At 38.1% G+C, this 21,439-nt stretch overlaps 2 protein-coding genes across 4 annotated transcripts; one reads left to right on the top strand and one right to left on the bottom strand.

The window, feature by feature from the left end:
- The first annotated feature begins 2,519 nt into the window (after window positions 1–2,519).
- LOC112559024 (IgGFc-binding protein-like) lies at window positions 2,520–13,957 on the top strand. 3 transcript variants are annotated; one of them, XM_025229849.1, is made up of 13 exons: window positions 2,520–3,438; window positions 3,520–3,547; window positions 4,900–5,191; window positions 5,691–5,782; window positions 7,218–7,315; window positions 8,872–9,001; window positions 10,094–10,333; window positions 10,559–10,812; window positions 11,124–11,265; window positions 11,495–11,608; window positions 12,116–12,232; window positions 12,443–12,822; window positions 13,452–13,957. In XM_025229849.1, exons 1-13 carry the CDS (start codon window positions 3,397–3,399, stop codon window positions 13,506–13,508), a joined length of 1,986 nt encoding a protein of 661 aa, XP_025085634.1. In that variant the 5' UTR covers window positions 2,520–3,396; the 3' UTR covers window positions 13,509–13,957. The 3 variants fall into 3 exon arrangements, with proteins under 3 accessions (XP_025085634.1, XP_025085633.1, XP_025085635.1); XM_025229848.1 differs by having other exon boundaries at window positions 2,520–3,547; XM_025229850.1 differs by lacking the exon at window positions 8,872–9,001 and having other exon boundaries at window positions 2,520–3,547; window positions 10,099–10,333.
- A 777-nt stretch (window positions 13,958–14,734) lies between these two features.
- On the bottom strand, window positions 14,735–20,908 carry LOC112559028. Its single transcript, XM_025229857.1, has 10 exons — window positions 20,827–20,908; window positions 20,113–20,215; window positions 19,024–19,146; window positions 18,532–18,681; window positions 18,112–18,197; window positions 17,713–17,768; window positions 17,258–17,331; window positions 16,688–16,872; window positions 16,375–16,449; window positions 14,735–15,299 (listed from the first exon to the last, which is right to left on the bottom strand). The coding sequence occupies exons 3-8, from the start codon at window positions 19,136–19,138 to the stop codon at window positions 16,838–16,840; spliced, it is 516 nt and encodes a 171-aa protein (XP_025085642.1). The 5' UTR covers window positions 19,139–19,146; window positions 20,113–20,215; window positions 20,827–20,908; the 3' UTR covers window positions 14,735–15,299; window positions 16,375–16,449; window positions 16,688–16,837.
- Between the last annotated feature and the right edge of the window lie 531 nt (window positions 20,909–21,439).

Genomic DNA, 21,439 nt, shown 5'->3' with positions numbered 1-21,439 from the left:
CCGTAAAACTACACTGAATCTTTTTGCCACCTTTTGCAATCCAGATGTTTTATCACTTAACACAAATAGCTATGGTTTGTCTGTCAGTTGTACAAATACTTTTGTATGTGTCATTTTAGAGGTGCTGTGCATTGAGATGGGAATGATTCAGGAATTATGTTTTCAAATGTATACATCTTTCCATTTACCATTATGCATGGCAATTATCTATTCATGTTAAGTAGTTCTGTGTGTACACAGGAACGTGTTTTGACATAAGTGTGTGTTAGACTTGCATACATGTGTGTGGGAATGTGGTATGTAATTATTAGAAGCAATCTGTAATCGCTTAGGAATTGGTCCACTTAGAATACAGGGGCTAATATTTTTATCTTTATTTATTTAATTGTTTGGTCCTTGCAAAACAACTGATTTGGCTATGCTGTTGGCTTTCTCTAAATGGGACTAAGAAAGATGCATGAAGGGTACACATAAAAGTTGTGTGTGTATTCTTAATTGATTCGCAGGATGTGCAAACAAGAATGTCACTTGTGGATGTGAAAATGGCTTGCTGAATGAGCTGTGGTTGTGCTTTATGGCTTTTGTGCTTGCAGTGTACACACAGAAACATGAGGACAATGCATGGATAGGTTGTGTCTACATGATAAATAAAGTGTCTGAGATAGTTGAGAGATAGGGAGAGTGTTTATAAAACTAATTGCAGTAAAATAATGTGTGATTATGAGTGTCTTGTGGAAGTTTGGATGGATGCAGCTTGTGACTGATACAGCTTTAGGCATTTTAAATTGCTGTTTATTTCCAAAGAATCAAAACCTACCACTATCATTTATGATAGCATTGCATAAAAATAATGATAATAATTTTAATACTACAGAACTGAGTTTTTCTCTTCATATATATACACACACATTTGATGCATCAGTCCCAGAGTACTTAAACACCACAATACTTTAAGTGACCACAGGTTTTCAAAATGTATGACAAAGACAGCCAGCCAAAGCTGAACTTCAACATTCAGATCAGTTGTTACATTAGAGTGGGCTAGGTTTCCTAAAGTGCAATAATTATTTCAGAAACTCATGTAATTTGATGTTGAATATTTCATTAATGCTGATTTTGCTAAAATTTAGTGAGGTCCTATACATTCAGTATGATTACAGGAGTGGGCTGTATACGTTTTGGAATAATTATTAATCATGGATAGTTTATAAACACCAAGACTGAAATCAGTGGTCATCATTTCAGAAATAGTCACTTTTGAAATCTATGCTGCTGCATTTTGATATCACTTGTGTCCGAGTTGGTATATTCCATGCGGATTTAAAAAAAATATTTGTATAGACAGGTATTACTTATCCCTTGATAGCTGTATCAATGTTTGATCAAATAAGAGCAGTACTGAGGGTTGTTAGCATAGTGAGAGTTTGTTTACATACTTTGTGCTCTCTCTATGTTTTCTTGCCAGTTTCAAGTTTTGTTTTTGACTTTGCCTGCTAAGCCTTTATTGCAAAGAAAGTAGACTACTCCAAGAAAGTAGAAGTCCCATATTCTGTAGAAATTTGAGAGCCAGGGATTTGCTGCTGTACTGTTTGTTGCCCTTCCTTGGGCATCACTACATGCAAAAGAGGCCATATATTTCAAAGAAGTATTTGTCAGGCTAATAATTATGGGGTAAAAAGTTTCATCACTTCTTAAAAACTTTTATTATTTTCCTTTTCAGTTGCTTCATACAGCAAGATGAACGAGTTCTAATTAACAGATCTTTACACATTTACCCACACAAAGGGAAAGGATTCTTATTAAATGTGTATGTGAGTGCACATGATTATGTGTGTAAGTTGCTTTTTAACTTTGGTATTGTCAGAATTGGCTTTCTGAAGTTTGAAAATGATGAAGGATGTGCAATTTCTTTTTTAAAGAAAGACCAGCTGACTGGAAAATTTTGTCTTGTTATATGAACGTTATTTCCCATTTTTCCTGTTCTGTATAAAGAATTTAATAATCGAAAGTCCTGGCGACTTAACATGAAAGATTAAAAATTTTTTAGAAAAACTGCACTTAATTTATATGGGTTTTCTGTCATTTGTGATGACTAATTTATGCAGCGAGCAAGAATATATTGCAGGCCTTAATTGTAGGCACCGTTCTTTTCACTTCAATCTCGACGCTTGCTTCTTTCAACAAACACATGCCGGTCTGGGTATAGCAAGAGAAGCATCTACATATTTAGAGGGTTTTATGCGAGGGAAAACATTACCACCCCGTGCAGACGATCTCCAGCATTTAAACCCAAGGCTTAGAAACATTTCGACAGATTGGATTCGTAAGCTATATATATATAGAAAGCGTTACAACCGATTCCACTGATGAGAAAGAAAAAAAAAAAAACAATCGGAGGTTGGTTTGGTTTTTTTGAGAGTAGGAGGTTGCTGTCAGGCCTGATGAGAGGTAGAGATCATATACCCTGGCCCGCGGGTGAGGAGGTGCCCGGCCGTGGTCAGTATTTTTTTTTTTTTTTTTATTTCTCTTTTAAGGAAAAGCAAAAGAAAAGGCATCACGAGGACGTAATAATAATAAAGCTAGCCTTCAAAGAGCGCTGTGAAGTCAAGGCTTCACCACTACCAGGTTTCGTTGTGATGAGTGTGACAGCACACATGCATTAGCCATTAGGGTGACGGATATAAGCCTAGTGTTGTCTTTAATCTTCGTTTCTTGAATAATCTGTTGAGTTATTCACGTCCACTGTTGACATTTTCCTATAGAACATGTGTGAATAGTTTGATCCTTTACCTCGTGTCCCCTCATTTACTGACCACTCACGTGCACACCGCTCTACACTGTTCATCTCATGCAGTGGCGTAAATCTTATTTGTATAAAATTTTTCTTACGTTTACTGTTTGTATTACCTTACTAAATATATGTAAACATACAGTTATATACTGAAAAAAATAAACAATTACAATTAATTAATTACAATGCGCCTGGAAAGGTCGTCTGCCCCGGGGGCCTTGCTGGCCTTCGACGGACCTGGTTGTTGTTCACTATCTTTTCACACACCCTCATCAGACATTATTTTTTCAGATACCCGTCATGAAATTGCCGATAGATGTTGCAGCAGCAGTAAATAGTAACTGTTCAGTAGAAAACTAGTTAAGAAAAACAAGTCGGTCACTTAGAAACAAAGCACAAAGAAGAGAGAGAAGTCATGCACACGGCACTAAGTTGGAAAGAGGCGTGATCATTTGTGGTGGCCACCCGACAGACGACTTCGAGCCACTGATCAGATCAGTGCTTCAAACCGACGTGGCCATGCGCGTGCCGTCGGCACAGTCCGTGGCTCAGATCTCCAGCAGTTACTGTGAGACAACCATGACAGCCTAGGTATCACCAGCGGCATGGAGCGACATAAGAAATGTCTTTGCCTTTTGGTCCAGTGGGTGAGCATAACCTTTGATTCGTTAGGAATTCTGTCGAGCTTGTATTATTATTTTTTCCTTATATTGTCTCATATGTTTCAGATGACAAGTTTCTTCGTTTTGTGTGATGGTGAGTCGATTTTTTTCTCCAGAACTTAAAATTATCGTTAATATATGGTGCTACTGGCGTTCATGATGATAATTTAAATAACTGATCAGTTTATATGAACATTATTTATAAACAGTTCGCACTAAATGTGTATAATAACAGGATTTACTCCACATCAAAAGCCCATGAATTTGACATCTGAACCAACCAACCAAAAAAAAAAAATCCTCTTTAAAAAAAAAAAGGAATTTTTTGTCAGATCTGTCATCATCACAACTTCAGAAGTCCGCAGCACTGCGTACAAATGATTTCAGAGGCCATGAACAAGATATACGGCAGTGCGATCCGTGCCTACGTTCTATCTCTGATAAGGATGTGAAATATGTCGGAATCAAAGTCCTATCGGTGTAACTAGGAGGTTTATACAAACATGAAGAAGCAGAGCGGCATCATGCATCATGATGACATCTCACCCATAGTTTACCATTTGATTGATAACAAAGCTCTAAAAATAAAAATAGAGAGAGAGAGAGAAACAATGACGGCGAAATAAGGATGCATCCCCCCCCCTTATGTCCATGCAGGTGAGACAATGTTTGTCAATGCATCTGCTTTTGTTTTCAAGACAGTTTAGTATTGCTCCTCGCGATTGCAAGACACTTTGTTGCTTTCTTCCTCTGGCATTTATATGGATGCATTCGCTGCAGTGGGTGAGCGACTCAATTTTGCAGCAGCAACAGCAGCTGTTGTAGTTTTAAATAATAGTTGTAGCAACAGAAGTATCAGCTGTATAAATCATTGTAGTAGAAGATGTAGTAGTAATTGTAGTTATTTTGAGGCTGGGTCATATTCATTGACCGCAAAATTTTACAGTTTCAAAGAACACTCCGCGCACTTTACATGAACAAACTGCATTTGGTGTTTTTTCACAGTGCCAATCTTGCATTTTTAGATGGTACGCACTCACATCCAGTTTGCCGTACTTGAACTAGTGTAAGCAGGCCTGGAGAGATTTGGGGGGACGGGGGGGTGGGGTCTGGCACCCCGGACTTGTTTTACCTTTGCTCAGTATCTTCAGCCTTAACAAGCGCTCTCCACTCTACAGCAATAGTTGTACTACTAGAGACCTCCGTACATATCGTCGCTGATCCTCCTCAACCTGCAGGATCTTGCAAATGTTCAGGTCTAGAGATACCTCTCACATATCGTTCTCAGGTTACCGCTACGGTCAAAGGCCGAGACCCAGCCACCCTTACTCCCCTCTTGAATCTCGTTTAATGATAATGAAGTGCATTCACCCATTCCTATCTCAGTCTATACGGCAATCAACCGCGCTACCACTTCCAGCTAAGCATTTTCTGTTATTCCTTCAGCTTATCTTACAATGGACAACAGAGGAAAAAGTTTTCTTTTGCCATTCATTGAAAATTACGGCGAGAACACGACATTGACAGTCGTGGTGACCTCAGAATACGACGCGACCATGTACGTGAATGACCCCACGAAGCCAGGAGGTCCGCAAGAGTTTGAGCTGTTAGCAGGCACGTCACAGCACCTGCAGCTGGGGAACGTAACGACCACTGCTAACGGACCGGCTCAGAAGAAAGCTGTCTTCATCATTGCGTCACATCCGATTTCAGTGAATGCTTATAGTCTTGAAGCAGGGTAAGCAAGGTGAGCGCGTGAAAGAGTGTGAAACAGAACACAGACTGCTTTTTCTGATTGCTTTTAAATAACATTTTGTTCACTTATTGTGACGTCTCGAAGACCGCAGCGAACTTCGAGGTTTTGTTAATGAAGCGTTGTCATACCATCGGGCACATTGGTGTTGCGTTTTTAAACCTGCGTTTTAATCTCTTTCCAAAACAGGCAGGTCAGCATTCTGTGTTCGAAAACGTGTAATCTCGTAACAGAGACAGGGTATTTTGATCATTGTTATGTGTAATGAATTAAACTCAGCCATTTTGAAATACCTTTGCGTTCGTGTAACTTTTAATACAGAAGCAATATATAATAATTCCATCTTTCAGACTTTAAAAAAAGAAATTTTGTAAACTTTCAAATAGGTTAAAAAAGTAATAATGGGAAACAAATCTGCCAAAAAAAGTGTTTATCTCCTATTGAACACTAGCGTCTAAATAAGAAAACAATATCTCGTGTGCAGAACATCTGAGGGCTACTTGGCATTGCCTGTAGAGACTCTGGGAATTCACTACATTGTTGTCACTTACAGCAACGTGTCCCCTTACTATTCTGGTCAGTTCTCTAAGATGTCTAATTGTCTTCACTATTCTGTCTCGTTAAATGATGTTAAAATTCAACAGGCTTATTATGCATGCATTTATAGTTATATGTATTATTACTATTACGTGTGTGTATGTATGGATAGAAAGGTGTGCATGGTTTGAACGTATCAGGATGCGTCTGGATACATTGTTATATATTTACTGAAACATTTCAAGCGATGAAAGTGGTTTTTTGTTGTTGTTGTTGTTGTTGTTGTTGTTTTACTGTTTGTTTGTTTTGTTTTTTTAACTTTGGCGTCCATTTTAAAACCAAAAATATAATTTACTTCTTTTATACTTATTTTAGAGCCGTGTTTAAGAAATTACAAACGCTGCCATGCAGTCGTTTATTTAATTTGTTGCTTAATATTCCCCCCTTTGAAGGTACTACTTTACTGTGGTATTAAGAGGATATCAAACAAAAATGTTCCGTAAAATATAACACGTCTTTATTGTCTTATGAGATAAATTATGATCATCAAAAACAATGTAATGGTATTTTTGTAATCAAACTCTGTATTCGATTGCATATATATATATGAATGCTGTCACACACACACTGTCACACACACACACACACACACGCACACAATCGGCTTGCACCCATTCGCAAATATACGCACAAAGTAAACATCCATACACACACAGAGGAGAGAGAGATCATCTTTATTGGTGTTTCAAGAGAGTGCCTAGTTTGCCCAGGGGTATCTGATTAGCGGTCCATAAAGAGATGGGACAGTTCAGAGGGAACAGGGCAGATGACCCTCATAAATCTATTGACGTGTTTCCCGCCTAAAGCGCCTCGATCATTCATTCCAAGTACAGAGGTCATTTAGAGAGTGAGCTGTGTTTGCACACATACATCAATTTCCGTCGCTGCATTGTGATTTCTAAAATCGAAGTCATTTTTATCCACTAACAGAGATCATGAACATTTTATCTTCTGTTTTATCTGTTTGGCCTGAAATAGGCATTGATTTTTTCCCCCACATCGTGCGCTTTTCACCTCTGGTAATGACTAGAATTAAGACTTTTTTTTTTTTGTCGTACAGCTGTCAAAAAAGATCACCGAGGGAAAACATTGGGCGAAAACAAAACATGAACCCGTGAACTTGGGGGTCTTGTACTTTAAGTATTTTGCAATGCTTTATATGGTTTACGATGCTTACACAATAAGTTAGAAGAATAGTGAGGCTACAGCAGAAAGATGGTTTTCGGAATGCAGTCGTGACAATCATGATTGTACATAATTAACTGTCGCTATTTTTTTCCCCTTCTCCCCATTCCCACGCACCCACCACCACCATTCAGGCATACGTGAAGCATTCTTTGCGTGTTTAACGTAATATCAAGATACAAGACCATGAATTCCAGGCTAGATATTTCACAGGTAACTGTCTTACCAGGGCGTGTGGCTGTTGCGGCGGTCGAGAACAACACGGACATCACAGTGACACTGCGACTAGGGGTGGCCCAAGCCACGTGTGGCGACCGCTTAGTGAAGGTACCTTTTCACAACTAATACCCGAATACAGCGTTTACTTTGAAATGCGAATGAGGGTATTTTGTTTTTATTGGTGTTATGGTAGCATTCAATCAGCATTTGGCTGTGTTTGTAGTGCTGTGTGTGTGTGTTTGTATGAGAGCTAGTTGTAAAAATTGTACTTTATAAAAGTATATCTTTCATTTACATGTTGCTTTTATTTAAAATTGAATAACATTTTTGTTATAAACATGTGGGGAGCACATACCACGATTAAATTTACAGGTAGTAGACAAAACCTCACTCTCTCTGTGTAATATATATATATATTTATTAATATATATTTATTAACTTACATCTTGCAGCAGTGCAAGTTTTCACGTTTGTAAGGCTGTTCTTCGCCAATTCTTGTTTCGGAATCGATGTCTGATTCTGACAGTTAATTAACTTATTTCCAAGCCTTCCTACAATTTTCGAACCTATTAACCGCTAGTAACCCCGCCTCTTGTCCCGCCCATCGATGGTGATCAGTGGTACACGCGACCCATGCAGTCCGAGACAAACAAAGCTACGTGTCAAGTGAACCTCGTCCTCATGTCTCTGCCAAACGACTTTGGGATCATTTTTATCCCTTTAACATTTTTTTACGACCACGCCAAAGGCACACTGCTTTTTTTTCTCCTTTTAAAAAAAGATATTTTCACGATTTCCAGCTTTTTAGAGGTGTAGAGCTGGCGAGATTGACACTCGGCTAAAATGTGCTACTTATGCAAGCCCCAGTCAGTGCAACATCGCATTCACATTAGTCATGACCATTGGAGCCACCGCAATTATGGAAGCCCATCGTAATAGATGAGGAACACTTTACAAGTTAAATGAGAATAGAAACCAATTTATTAACAATAATAACGCATGTTTTTATAGTGAAGAACCACAGCTTTACACTATTTACTAAACACCGCATTCTAAACACTATACACACGGTGCTTCTCTAACAGGCGAAGTAACTCTACCTCGCAAATATTTTCCCGCGCATTCTCCAAAGTCGCGATATGATTGGTCATGACGTCACTACAACGGGTGGAAGTTCTAGCGGTTAATACTGGAAATGGCTGTTTACCTCGTCGCTCTGACGCTTGCATGGTTTCACTTACTTTTACACTCACGATACAATGTTAGGAACCAGCTGATTAAACATTTATCTCAAATCCTGTTCTCAGGTAGTTCTCTTTTCGTATCGCATTCGTAGCAGTTTCCTTTTTCTATAAGCAAGCGAGAAATAAGACAAAAGAGACACATTGAGAGAGCGAGAGATCCTTGCTGAATATAGCGTAGGAAAACCATCAAAGTGTTTTTTTTTACTTTTAGGTCTCTCTCAAGGAGAAAAATATGTTCATTTTCTAAGAATTACAAAGGTATTGTACCTTATCAAAAATGAATGAAACAGTAAGCGTAGACATAGAAATAAAAAAGGAATGAGAGATATAAAATTAAAGCAAAAATTAAGTTTCGCGACTGTGATAACCACGATGCTTGACTTGTGCTGATGAGAAACGCCCTGTGGATATGGATGGCAGGAAGGAACACAACTGACCTTCAAGCTGCAGGCGCAGGAAGTGATCAGCATATCATGCGATGGTTCCGATTTTACAGGCACTGTCATCACCAGCAGCAAGCCGGTAGCAGTTGTGTCTGGCAACACTTGTGTAGGGTAGGTTAATGTTTTGCAGTAGCAGACGGCATATACAATATTCACAGCGGTCCGCACAATGACAAAAGAAATACATCTTTAAAAAAATAAAAAGCTTTAATCTTCAATAACGAAAGTTGTCATTATTCAATGTATATGTTACGGCCAAAGCCCGAAGTTCGGCCAGTTCCCGAATTGGCCGGCCATTTCGTACTTTGGCCGAGGTGTGTGGCCAATGTCCGATGTACTGGGTGTATATGCTACTTTGGCCGACCAGTTCGCGAACTGAAGGTGCCAAGATGCTAAAAAATTCAGATGCAAAATTCCCGCCAGCGAAATGTTGGAGATACCAGATGTTGACAGAGGTCGCGGTGATCCACGAAGCGTCCTTGCAGTTGTCCTGAACGTCGAGGGCGCTTTCTACAAGCTAGGAACAGAACATGGTGTTCTCAAACAACTGTATTCCAGAAGTGAATTTACAATTCTGCACGAGAAACTGCTCACATTGGCATCCGTGGGCACAGAAGAAAAATCACTACAAACCGTCGCGTCTTCACAATCACTGACCGGCGGTCAATGCTACAGTCGATGCAATTGCACTATCAAGTGCTCAACAAATCGCTGCAAATGTAAAATTAACAAACTGCTGTGTAATTCGAAATGTCATAAAAGTTCATCTTGTTGTAACAAGTGATGATAGAGATTGGTCATTTACTGTAATAAACTAATTTGACTTTTTGGCAATTTAGCATAATTAATAATCAACATAATATGATTATCATTAAAGTACACAAACACCCAAAATCTTTCATTACCTTTTTCTTCCGACTTTGGCCGATCGCCCCTGCCATTTCGCAAACTGGCTGGCCAAATCCCGAAACCTAGAAAAGATCGGACATTGGCCGGTCAATGTGATGCGATATTGGCCACTTCCCGATTTGGCCGATTTGGGGCTTTGGCCGTAACATATATAAGCCATTTGTGACACGGAAACTGATAAACAGTTATGCTACGTTTTAGCATCAAAGAACCCCTGTAGTAGAGGTATGTAGTTTATATTATAGTAGTCTGCAGTAGAACCGGGTGTATTTTGAAATAACTTTCTTGTTTGCAGGTTATACGGTTGTCTTGTGACCACTTGGTTGAGATGATGGTACCCACCAGTGCCTTGGGCACACAGTATCTGCTCCACACATTCTCTGGGCGAGACAACGGTGCCATTTACCGAATCGTATTTCGAGACAATGATACCAAAATCTCATACAGCTCTGGAATTACACCCAACAAAAGCAGCCCCCACTTTCAAGAGGTCATGCTAGCCCAGAATCAGGTCGCGTTTGTGAGCGCGGGTAAGTGGATTATTCTGTTAGTGGAAGAGTACGTGCGAGCGAAAAGATCCTAAATAATTCGATCACAAGCCAGATTAGGCAACCATACTGTAGTCGCGGTATATGTAGTCATCCCATGACCTCTGCAGTCGATACCGTCTTTGCAGTTTAAAACCTGTAATTATTTACAATTATTCACAATATATTTCTAGATATGCGTGCGTGCGTGTGTGTGTGTGTGAATAGACAAGCCTATACTAGTTGCAGGTTTTGCGTTAAGTGAGGGAAGCGACTTTTACACTTTTCCCGGCGACCCCTTCATGGCTGTGATGCCTGCTCTCGATCGTGCCCCTAAGTACTACCTGCTAGACCTGGGCGTCACTTCAAAGGGAGGGGGATTTTCCTGCTACGTGACTGTTGTCGTCCGAAGTGAATTTGCCGAGGGAGTCATGATTGGAAGAGATACACTTCCAACTGCGAGCGCAACTGGAGATTATTTCGTGAGTTCACGCGTAATATTATTTTAGTCTTTCTGTGTATGTGAAAAAGAGTGAAAGAGAAGAGAGAGAGAGGCAGAGATAGTCCTAAACTGATCTCACACGCCTAGATTATTTCAACGTGACAGGGTTTTTGAAAACATGCTTTGAGAGAGACAGAGGAGAAAGAGATGGAGAGAAACATTATTGTTAGAATGTATTCCCCTCCCCTCCCACCCACTCTGACAAGCAGATCTTTGAACCAAAAAAAAAAACAAAACAAGGGCACGCACATTATACAAACCGTTGGTTTAATAAAATATGGTTGCTGTCAGATAGCGGCTGCCACACGGAATACGTGGCCTGTGAAAATCTGGCACACGAACGTCTCTGCAGACTTCACTGTCCTCAGCTACGGGTTTAGAAACAGGGAAGGGTTCGGATTTCCCGCAGGTCTTCGTGTTCCAAACTTTTCGGGTTCGTAACAGTTTATTGCCTCTCGAATTATTATTATTATTATTATTGTTGTTGTTGTTGTTGTTGTTGTTGTTGTTGTTGTTGTTGTTGTTGTTGTTGCTGCTGTTGCTGCTGCTGCTGTTATTATTAAATGCTTAAAAGAAACTTTTGTTTCCCAGATGTTTGTATATTTCGTAAGCTGCATTATATAGCTATTCTCTAACCAGATATTTAGTTGCATGTTTTGTAGGTGTGGACGAGTGCTCATCCTCTCCATGCCAGAACGGTGGCATCTGCTACGAAGTGGGGATGAGCTATCGATGTATGTGCGTGGACATCTTCGGAGGTGCCAACTGCGAAACGGGTAGAGTACCAATTATTTTACCCTTGTCTTCATGACCACATATAATTCCCTGATAGACCAGTATCAGTTGAATAACTATGTAAAGGATAATTTTAAGTAGATGGCAATTGATTATTTTTAGCCATACCTACTTCCCATTCAAATTTTGACACTTTACTGAAGCTGATCTATTAAGAATTTGAAGACATGCTATCGATGGCATAAATTATATCACATTATAGCGTTTCTTACAATGATATTGTAAATCTAGTGCGGACGTAAATATGTGATTCTGGTCAGAATGCTTTTTTATGAAGAGAGCGAGATTTATCTTATTACCATGGCATGATTTCGAAAACATTGCACGATAATTAGAACATGACAGGATCTTGAGAAATACCTTAACTGTGAGAACATGCCCTAGGTTCAGACCCAGACAATATCCACGGGACTTAAAGAAGGGACGTTAGACCGCAATGCAGCTGATAGCCAGTTCCCACTACTACCATGTTTCTTGTCTATGCTTAGACCTTGTGAACGATTGTTTGCTGACTTCCTGTGCTGAGGGCGCCACCTGTGTGGATGCTGTACGCTCTTTCTTCTGCTTGTGCCCACAGGATCGAACCGGGACCAGTTGTGAAAAGAGTAAGCTTATAAAAGCTGAGATGTTTGCGTGCGTTTGCAATTAAGCTGTCACTCACAGACGATAACCTTATTTAAAAAAATCATTGATTAGGTTGAACCGACAATTGTTGTGCAAAACATCACATTTCAAGCTCCAGCAATCTATCACCTATTGCCGAAAGTAAAGAAGTAACAATAATTTGGTACTTTTGTGTATTGTTATTATTACAGATCTTACGATGCCCTCTACGGTCACATCTACGTATTCACCAACTACCACAGCCATAGCTACAACCACCACTGCAATAACTGCAACAACGACGTCTGTAACAACCACCAAGCCAATCACTTTCGTCTACAACCACCATTACTCCGTCAAACTCGATAACAAGCCCAACTACCAGCACCCCAGCCACCACCAGCCCGGCCACAAAATGGAGATCAGTGGCTGCGGTCACTCCTCGACAGCCACGACGACCGCGGTGAAGGAGGCTGGCCACGAAGCGATGTACCTGTGCCCGTGCGCCTGCGAGCACCTAGAGAAACATCCGCATGAACACGACACAGACAGACTGGAGATTAGACAGCACCACGTCTTACAAGAAATCAAGGTGGAGGAGATCGATGCGGTTATGTTACTGCTGGGCGGATATTAGCATTAAACACACGATTTTTTGTATGTTCTAATGTGTTTATGTGCGTTCAGTTTGACGCATCTCGGTCAGATCCAATGCTTAATACAGATATCCTTATCACATCTGCTCAGATTTACACCATTACTGCACATTCTACAATCTTCCATCACATCCCCTACCCCAAGTCTACATTTTCCTATCTCACATTACTAGCTATAGTGCTGTGTACCAACAATCACTTGTGATACCTTCCTTAGCCACTGATATGTGCGGCTATACTTTGGTTAAAATGTATTCATTTTGCAAATTATACTAATAAACTTGCAAATTCTCCTAAATCGTTAGTAAGTCATACCGATCGATTAATGATTTAATGAAGCAAGGACTTCGCAGCAGTTCAACTTCCATACTCTTAAATTATTGTAGATTTCTTGAAATTGTTTTGGGTAGTTGTGCTTATCAGTTTATGACGCTCGGCAGCACGTACTATCGAGATGGTGCATTTTAAAACAGAAAATTATTAATATCGTAAAAGAAATTTTTCAACCCACATAACCACTAAAAACAAAACCTCACGATCTTAATTGTGTTTTGTGCTTTGCCAGGAAGAGCTAAGCATGGACGTGAAAGGGACATCAAAGGCGCAAGAAGTCGTCACGTGACTGCCAGCGACGAGCGCCTGTCTGCCACCAGCGTGGGACTGGCTGGAATGTCCGTGCTCGTTTTGTTTACAGGATTTATTGTTGGCATGGACGCAGTCACCTTCCTTTCGTACGTCGTCAGTCGAATCCGCAGAAGATGGCGACGTAGAAAAAGGAAGCAGCTGGACGATTACGGCGCAGACAAGTCCGTGACCAAGAAGCGCGAGGACATGGCAGCGGTCCCCACTGACAACGACGTGCAAATTAGCACTCACGCCAAAGCAAAACCAAAAAAGGCTATAATCATCACCAGCGTATAGTGGCCTAGAACAGAACTTTAATATCCTTTTTCAGGAGCATCCACAACTTCACAATAAACACCCAGGAAAGCGACAAGCGGAGAAATGCTTGATGCCTCTGTCTCAAAACATAAAAATATAAAAGGTATAAATAAATTACCTACAATATAATTGTTTTTCAGTCTCTAGAGTACCAGCGCATAGCTGTCTTCGTCTGTCTCTCTGTATGCGCGTTTTGTCTGAAATCCCCTCATATCCCTGCTATTAAGTGCCGGATATTTCTGTAATCAGAACTATTAGTAACTCAAAAATTTTTGGTTGGATGTTTTTTTCAAGTTCCGCTTCAGAGCTAGTTGCACATCTTTCTACAACTATTTTAAACATTTTTGTCCCCAATCATCGTTCCCATGCCATTTAGATGCGTTGCGCAAGTGTATATGAAACATTGTGTGCTGAATTAAGGCAGTTTGGTTTATCTTTTTTTTTAAAACCAATTTTAGTTTTAAAAGTTCTAAAATTGTGCTATGCACTGTGCTTCACTAGAACTGATTATTTTAATTAATAGCTGTAAGTCCTAAAAGCATTTAAAATTAGACGTGCAGCTGGCCACCTGTTACTTTCCTTCACAAAATGACAGGGATGGGAACGCTCCTCTAGCCGGATCCATATTTCTTTGTATACCAGGTCTGCATTACTGCTGTGCATTTACGACGTACAAGGTGTTTTGTAGGAACAGAAGAACAAGGAAACTGCAAACTGTATTGGTTACATTGTGCCCCTGTACACAACCATATGGACTTATAAATATACGTGTTCATGTATACACAGACATGCAGTGACCTTCCGTTTCAAACTACAGTCAACACATTACACGGCTATGAAGCTTCTCTTAATTGCTGTTGCTGTTATTTGCTTAAAAAAGCAACAACAAGAAACAAAAAAACTTCATTTCAAGATACTGGATATATTTTTTATTTCACTTCTTAATTTAGTAATGTCAAATATTGTAGTTTACAAGTATACAAATACAAATGTGTGTATAAACAAATTTGCTGTGAGGGCATGCTCTTATGTAACTGTAGACTGAGACCGAATCCTTCAGAAGTGCATGCTAGTAGCATTCTTATTTCTGTTAATTCTGTAACGATGCAAAATTTTCACAGAGAATTGAAAAATTCCAATCACATACTAAAAACATTATCATCACATGGAATTCTGCAAAAAACAGTCTCATGAAGTATACAAAAAGCAATGAAAATCTTCAAATGTATAGTGCTGCTGTAGTTCTTTTTTGCCACAGCATAGGACCTGCAATACAGGGAAGCTGAGCCCATCAGATGCCTCTAATAATGTATATTGTGTGTCCCTTATACATACCACATTGAGGACATAACTCTTGCACACACTTCTGTCTTTCTGATAGCCTGACCTCTAGCAAGCTTGAAATCCAAAAGACCTATTATGCTAACTCTTCAACTGTTTTCAAGGAGAGGTATTCATCCAAAGGACAGCACTGTAACATCAAACAAAGAAATAAAGTATTTGTTTAAAAAGCTGGCCAGGCATTGCACTAAGTGTAACAATCCAAGGGCAAAAATCCCATTTCAAAATTGCTTTCTACACTACACTGTCTTTTAGGAACAAAGGAACTGTACAGATGGTGTATACAATAAATTTCATTACTGTCAATTATCCAACCCCCTACGGGATAATGTCATCATCACAAACCAATGTACTTCACAAATTATAAAATTATATTGAAAATAAGGACCTGAAAACCTGTTACAAGGACCTTTTGGAAATGCTTTCATAACCTGCAGACACAACTAACTACAGGTCATCTGTCACCCATACTTCATTTTATTACAGATTAATAGATTAAAGAGGGAAGCTCTAAACCTGGAGTAAAACTGTATTATCAATCTTCTTGTTAGGACTGAAGAAGAAAGTTTCAACTTTAAGGTGCTTCTCATTCTCCCCATCTCTTTGTGTTTACAGGTGTGGTTTTGAACTAGCTTCAATTATAGAATGTTCAGAGACATTGCAAGAATTCACACATTCCTTTCCCTTTTTTTGTCATACAATATCCAGTCTTTGTAATCTTTTTCTTTTAACCATGTTGGACAGCACATTCCAACTTTCCAGGCATGATGACTTCATTTACTTCCGTGCCATTGGCATAAAAAAATTCCCTAAGTTTAATAGTTGGAAAATGCCTGCCTATCACTGGTATCTATGCACACAAATCAAACATTCCTTATGCATGGGTGGGAGCCAAAATAATTCTTGGGACTAAAGGGAACGGTCAAATCCAGACAACTTTATTCAGTTCACAAAATCTGAAGAACTTTTAGTGATAAAAGAGCCAAACTGTATTAGTATGTCCACATGATTATTTCTTTAGTTCATTTAGCCAAGTTCTGTCTTTACCCGACATGACATTTTAATCTGAAACACAACATACTCTTTTTGATGGTTACGTCTTTCCGCAGAAGAATCTTTTTATGCCCCCCTCCATATATTGAGGATTTTTACCTCTATTTCAGATTACCTACAAAGCTGACATATTACAAACTTAAGATACTTACAAACACGTTTAATTTCCCTTGATGTTCCCTGTAGAAGTGCTTGTTTCTATCATTTGTTTCAACTTTACACGGTAGCTGAAATAAAATCAGTTTCACTGTAATAAATGTACTCTCTTATTAAACCTGAACATGAATACTTATTTATTTTTTGAGTTAACAAAATTGAGAGACTAATGGAATGGCAATTCATTAGACTAAACAAAGGTTAATAATATATCCATTTGTTCTTTGTTTATAGCAAAACTTCAGTTTCAAAAGAATTGTGTACTTGGCATTGATGTGATATATTTATTTAAATGAATTCAACACGAACTTTTTACCACCCCTGGTAAAAGCAAGAGTGCCATCATGTCTGCGGCTGAACTCTTTCTCTATTCTTTCTGCAAGGTCTTCTGGGTACAGCCTCCAGTTGCCAGATTCATCCTTCCATTGCCAGACTCGTTTCTTATCACCATTCATGGCATCATCTTCCTCTTGCATCCACATTTTCCTTAACCTCTGGAAAGATATATCACACACTTTAAAATTGTTTAACAAACTACCATGTGGACTTTAAACCATGCTTCTCAACTATTTGCTTCAAGAAAATTATATAATTCATGACTAAAATAGTTTTCTCTTTTCACTGAAATCTTTTGCAAAAGTAACTGTTTATGTCCAAATGATTGGTTGTTATAGCTCTTTAATTCCGTTACTTTTTATGTGCACATGTACAAGCAAGTCTAGCACACAACTTATCCTCCTCTTAGACCACTTGAGATTTCTTTGGAAAGTCAAATGCTCAAGGCCCATAAATGTGACCAAAATTAAGATCTAAATTATTTTTGGTGGAAGAGTTAATGTTGATTAGTAACTGTATATATATATTTAATCTAAAATGTACCTCTGCCTAGGCTATGCCCAAAAAGTTCTTCAGAAAGGCTTACAAACTTTTCCTCAGATTCCGTCAAGATATCACTGAAATTTTAGAATGCATAAATTTCCTTTAAATAAACAACAAAACTGCATACAAACATGTTGCACACAGACACAAGTACGCAAAACTATAATCATGCATTTATAAAAATAATAAAATGTGAGAGAACAAAAGTTATAAACCAACAAATGAATACTTTTCAAAAATCCAAATTGGGAAATTTAATGAAGCTGTTATAATTCAAGTTTACTCTTATGTGTACTAGTCTGTCACATTCACATGCTGCAAACAAACCCATAAAAAGATAGAAATCACAGAAGAGTGATTTAAATCATAGAAGAATGACTTGGTAGCAAGTATTTGAACAGTGAATTCTTGGCTTTTGTTTTTTCTAAATCTTTCTTTCTTTCAAGATATTTTACCAGTAGACTACATCATTGATTTTGCATTCTGTGATGATCCCATTGTCCCAGCGAACCTGCAGAGGAACACAGTTCAGATAACCATATATAATTTTTTTTGTTAAATGCATATTCTGTGAAAGTTTTCTTCAATTTCTTTAGATGTAATTATTCCCGAAGAACTAACAATTATGCAAGTTAAGCAATTATACAGCTGAACACTTTGAACCCCTATCATTAAAATTAACAGTTTCAATTTGGGAATTTCTGCAATAAAAATCTTGGTCAGATAATTTTGATTGACCTATAAATGGTTAAAAATTGTTTTTTTGTAATTTTCAATTATGGCTAAGAATACTTGACAACTGCAGTGCATAAATGTCCTACATTTATTAGTGCAAACATAACCATAAAGCTTACTTTCAGTCGCTTTCTATCTTGAGATCTCCTGATTATTACACCTTTTGTGGCATTTCTAATGGTCTCCAAATTCTCCAAGCTGTGGCCTACATGGTAAAATACCAACACCAAATTAATGCATGAATAAATAGAACATAATTCTCTAAAAGTATTATAACTCTTTAAAGAACATGTAGTCTGGTTATAGTAAATCCCAACTTCTACTAATATATAAAAAAAAATCTGAATATGTTTTGAAAATGGTCTTATGAATGGAAAAATAAATGCTAGTTTAAAATTGAACAAGCAATTGGTGAATGTACACTCCATGATGGCTCGTATTAAGAGCAAATGTAAAGAGTAAAGAAAACACCTGAATTGCCTCTAAATACTATATCAGCAGTATTCTTTATGTTTGCTTACATTTTTTGCTATTCTCACCTTTCTTAACTATCATGCCAATGTCTAGAGGATCATGCATGAGCTTTATTCTGGGGTATTCCTCTGTCTTCCAAATGTGAAATCCCATATCTGGTCCATATGGATAGCGATTATATTCTCCAGTGTCCCACCACACCCACGTATATGGATCTGTAATAATTTGTCCATTTAAAAAAAAATGTAACACCTGTTTCCGTTATCATTGAAGCAAAATTTGTAACACAATAATAACAAGGCAGGCTGCATGGAGACCGGCAGAGAAGACAAATATAATCTCTCTTCTTGTTGAGACTGTAATGCAGTTGTATAAATTTTAGTTTAAGATTTTTTACATAAGAGAAATACACTCACATAATTTGCACAAATCCAACGATTTATCCATTTTTTTTTCTTTTACATTTGTATATACCCCTTTGAACTGTGAAATGGCCCTATTGAACAAAATATTTGCACTGAAAAGTGTGACAGAGTAGAAGAAAGAGACAGTCTCACGTTTTTTATTCTCATGTTGAACTACAGTGCCTGGACCACCACCACCCTGATTTCCCCAAGTCCAGTCAGGGCCCTTTGTAACCCGTGTTCCAAGAGGCAAGCGGTCACCTGACATCACACCTTCTGTAATAAACATAAAACATATTTTTTATCATATACTTTTAAGGTGAATTTATAGGCTGTTTCTGATAAAAAAATTTACATAAAAGTAATCTTTGTGATGTTTGATTGGAGGGTATTTTATCTGGGACCAATCTGGCTCTACTGTAGCCAAAGTGATATTGACAACACACACAAACACACAGTGAAAGAGAGATAGACATGTGCAGGTCAATCAGTAGAAACTACCAAAATTAGAGGTGCTTTTTGGAAGACTGGTTGGCCTGGCAAGAAAGTGCTTGAATCTGGAGACAATTTTACATAATGAGGGGCAAGGGATGATAAGCACAAGGAAACCAGAGTACCCAGACTAAATCTTAGCTGTCCAGCTTTGTCAACTGGTCACAAACAGAGAGTGTCCTGAGATGAGAACTGAACTCAGGACCTTTTAGTTCTCACTGCAGTGCTGACAAGTGAGTGTTTTAACTGCTGCATTAATGGGCACATTACCCAAAGCACATGCAAACATCACACTTTTATCTCAAACAAAAAATAAAACATAAAGAAGACTACATCAAAGTTCTGTTATATTTTATGGTCGAATGGACCATAAATGTAGTCAAATTGACTCAGGACAGTGGCTGAATTGATTTGGTAGTGGTTGAATTGTCAAATGGTTGAATTGACCAGTGTATATTTTGTCCAGACAGTAATGAATAGTGATGATGCCAATAAAGTTTTTTTGACAATCTGGTGGGACCCTGCCTTTCATGCATGCGTATTTATTTAACATTTCAGGGTACATCCCTAAATTTCCAGTTAGCAGATCCATTGATACTTTATTGTATATTGCAGCAGCTTTATCTCAGCATTGCACTCTCAAACATTCTGAAAACTTCTGCCATTCTGATGCATCAAATTAACAATGAAGAGTTCAATTTTAAAAAATAGTCAGCTAAGCTCTTCAGTTAAAGGAGATGAAGTACCCACCAGTATCTTCAAAGACATTGTAGAAATCTGTTGGTTTTCCGTCTGATCTTTTTTTCTGGCCTGATTTCTCAAGCTCTAATTGTACCTTTTCTATCACCTCCTCCTAAAATGAGTAACACACACACATATATATCTAAACCTATGTATAAAAAATGTGTGTACATAAATATATATGTAGGCATGAGTGCACATGTACATTGCATGTCTATCAACCAGTGTCGATCTTTATTCCAAATGCATCAGATTATTTTCTGATGTGACATAAAGAAAAGTAGCAGGTGTGTGTATACACATGAAAATGTAGATATATTTCAGGTAATCTCATGGTAAGGGCTCATAGCTTAGTGGTCATAGAGGCAGTAAAATGTAACTGGTTCACAATGACTATGGCACAGTGTGTGAATGCCAAAGTCTAATTCCCTTCTTCAGCCTAGTTTTACCTTTCCTAAGGAATTGGCTATACATAGATGTTAGGTGGGCAAGGATGTTTTTAAGTCACAATACTTGAACTGTTGCACTAACCACCTGGCTAAAAGCCTTCCTTATAGGTTAGTATACATAATCTATAAGAAAAATATTTTTTAAATTTTAATTCTAAATTTTTTTTCATGATTAATGTATCCTCACAGACTTTGTACTATTTATGAATTTTTTTCTTTATAAATAAAATCAGAGAAATGGAGAGTTAAATAATTCATAATAAAAGCTACATACTTCTTCATTAGGATGCAAGTCTGAAACCAAGGCTCTGACTACAGCTTGAATCTGTTCTGGTGCTTCTGTTTTGCTGCTTAAACACACAATCGTTTACCTACTGCTTCCTGCAGAGAGATATAGGTCACTTTCCATACAGTTAATGAATATGCAAACACAAAAAATATGGCAGGGCCAGATGTAAAACTGTCCATTCCTTGTAATGACAATTGCTCATAAATCCTTTGTATTCTAGTTTCCAAGTGAAGTTAAAGTTTAGTCAAATTATAAGAACACTTATACAATAATAAACATAGCTCATAATGATACAAATTTACTGACAATATAGCAATATAAAGTATGGAGACATTCTTTGGAACTTCCTGCATGGCAGCATCATATCCGTTTCTTCCATTATTTCATTTGAAGTTCGACTTGCAAGTAACAGAGTCATTTATACTGAAATATCACTTCAACATCTTTTAAGGCTTAACATAATTGCAGCTGCACTTTTTTCATGTTTTCAGTGAAAGACCTACTTTTCTACATCTACTTCTGCATTATTTTGTTGTGTCCTCCAAATAGCCAGGAACTAATTCAGCCTTCAGAATAATATTGACTGGTACAGAGGTAT

The sequence above is a fragment of the Pomacea canaliculata genome, linkage group LG3 (assembly GCF_003073045.1).
Source record: "Pomacea canaliculata isolate SZHN2017 linkage group LG3, ASM307304v1, whole genome shotgun sequence".
Lineage (NCBI taxonomy): Eukaryota > Metazoa > Mollusca > Gastropoda > Architaenioglossa > Ampullariidae > Pomacea > Pomacea canaliculata.
Note: the sequence above shows the minus strand (reverse complement) of the source record. Positions and strands in the feature narration are given on the sequence as shown.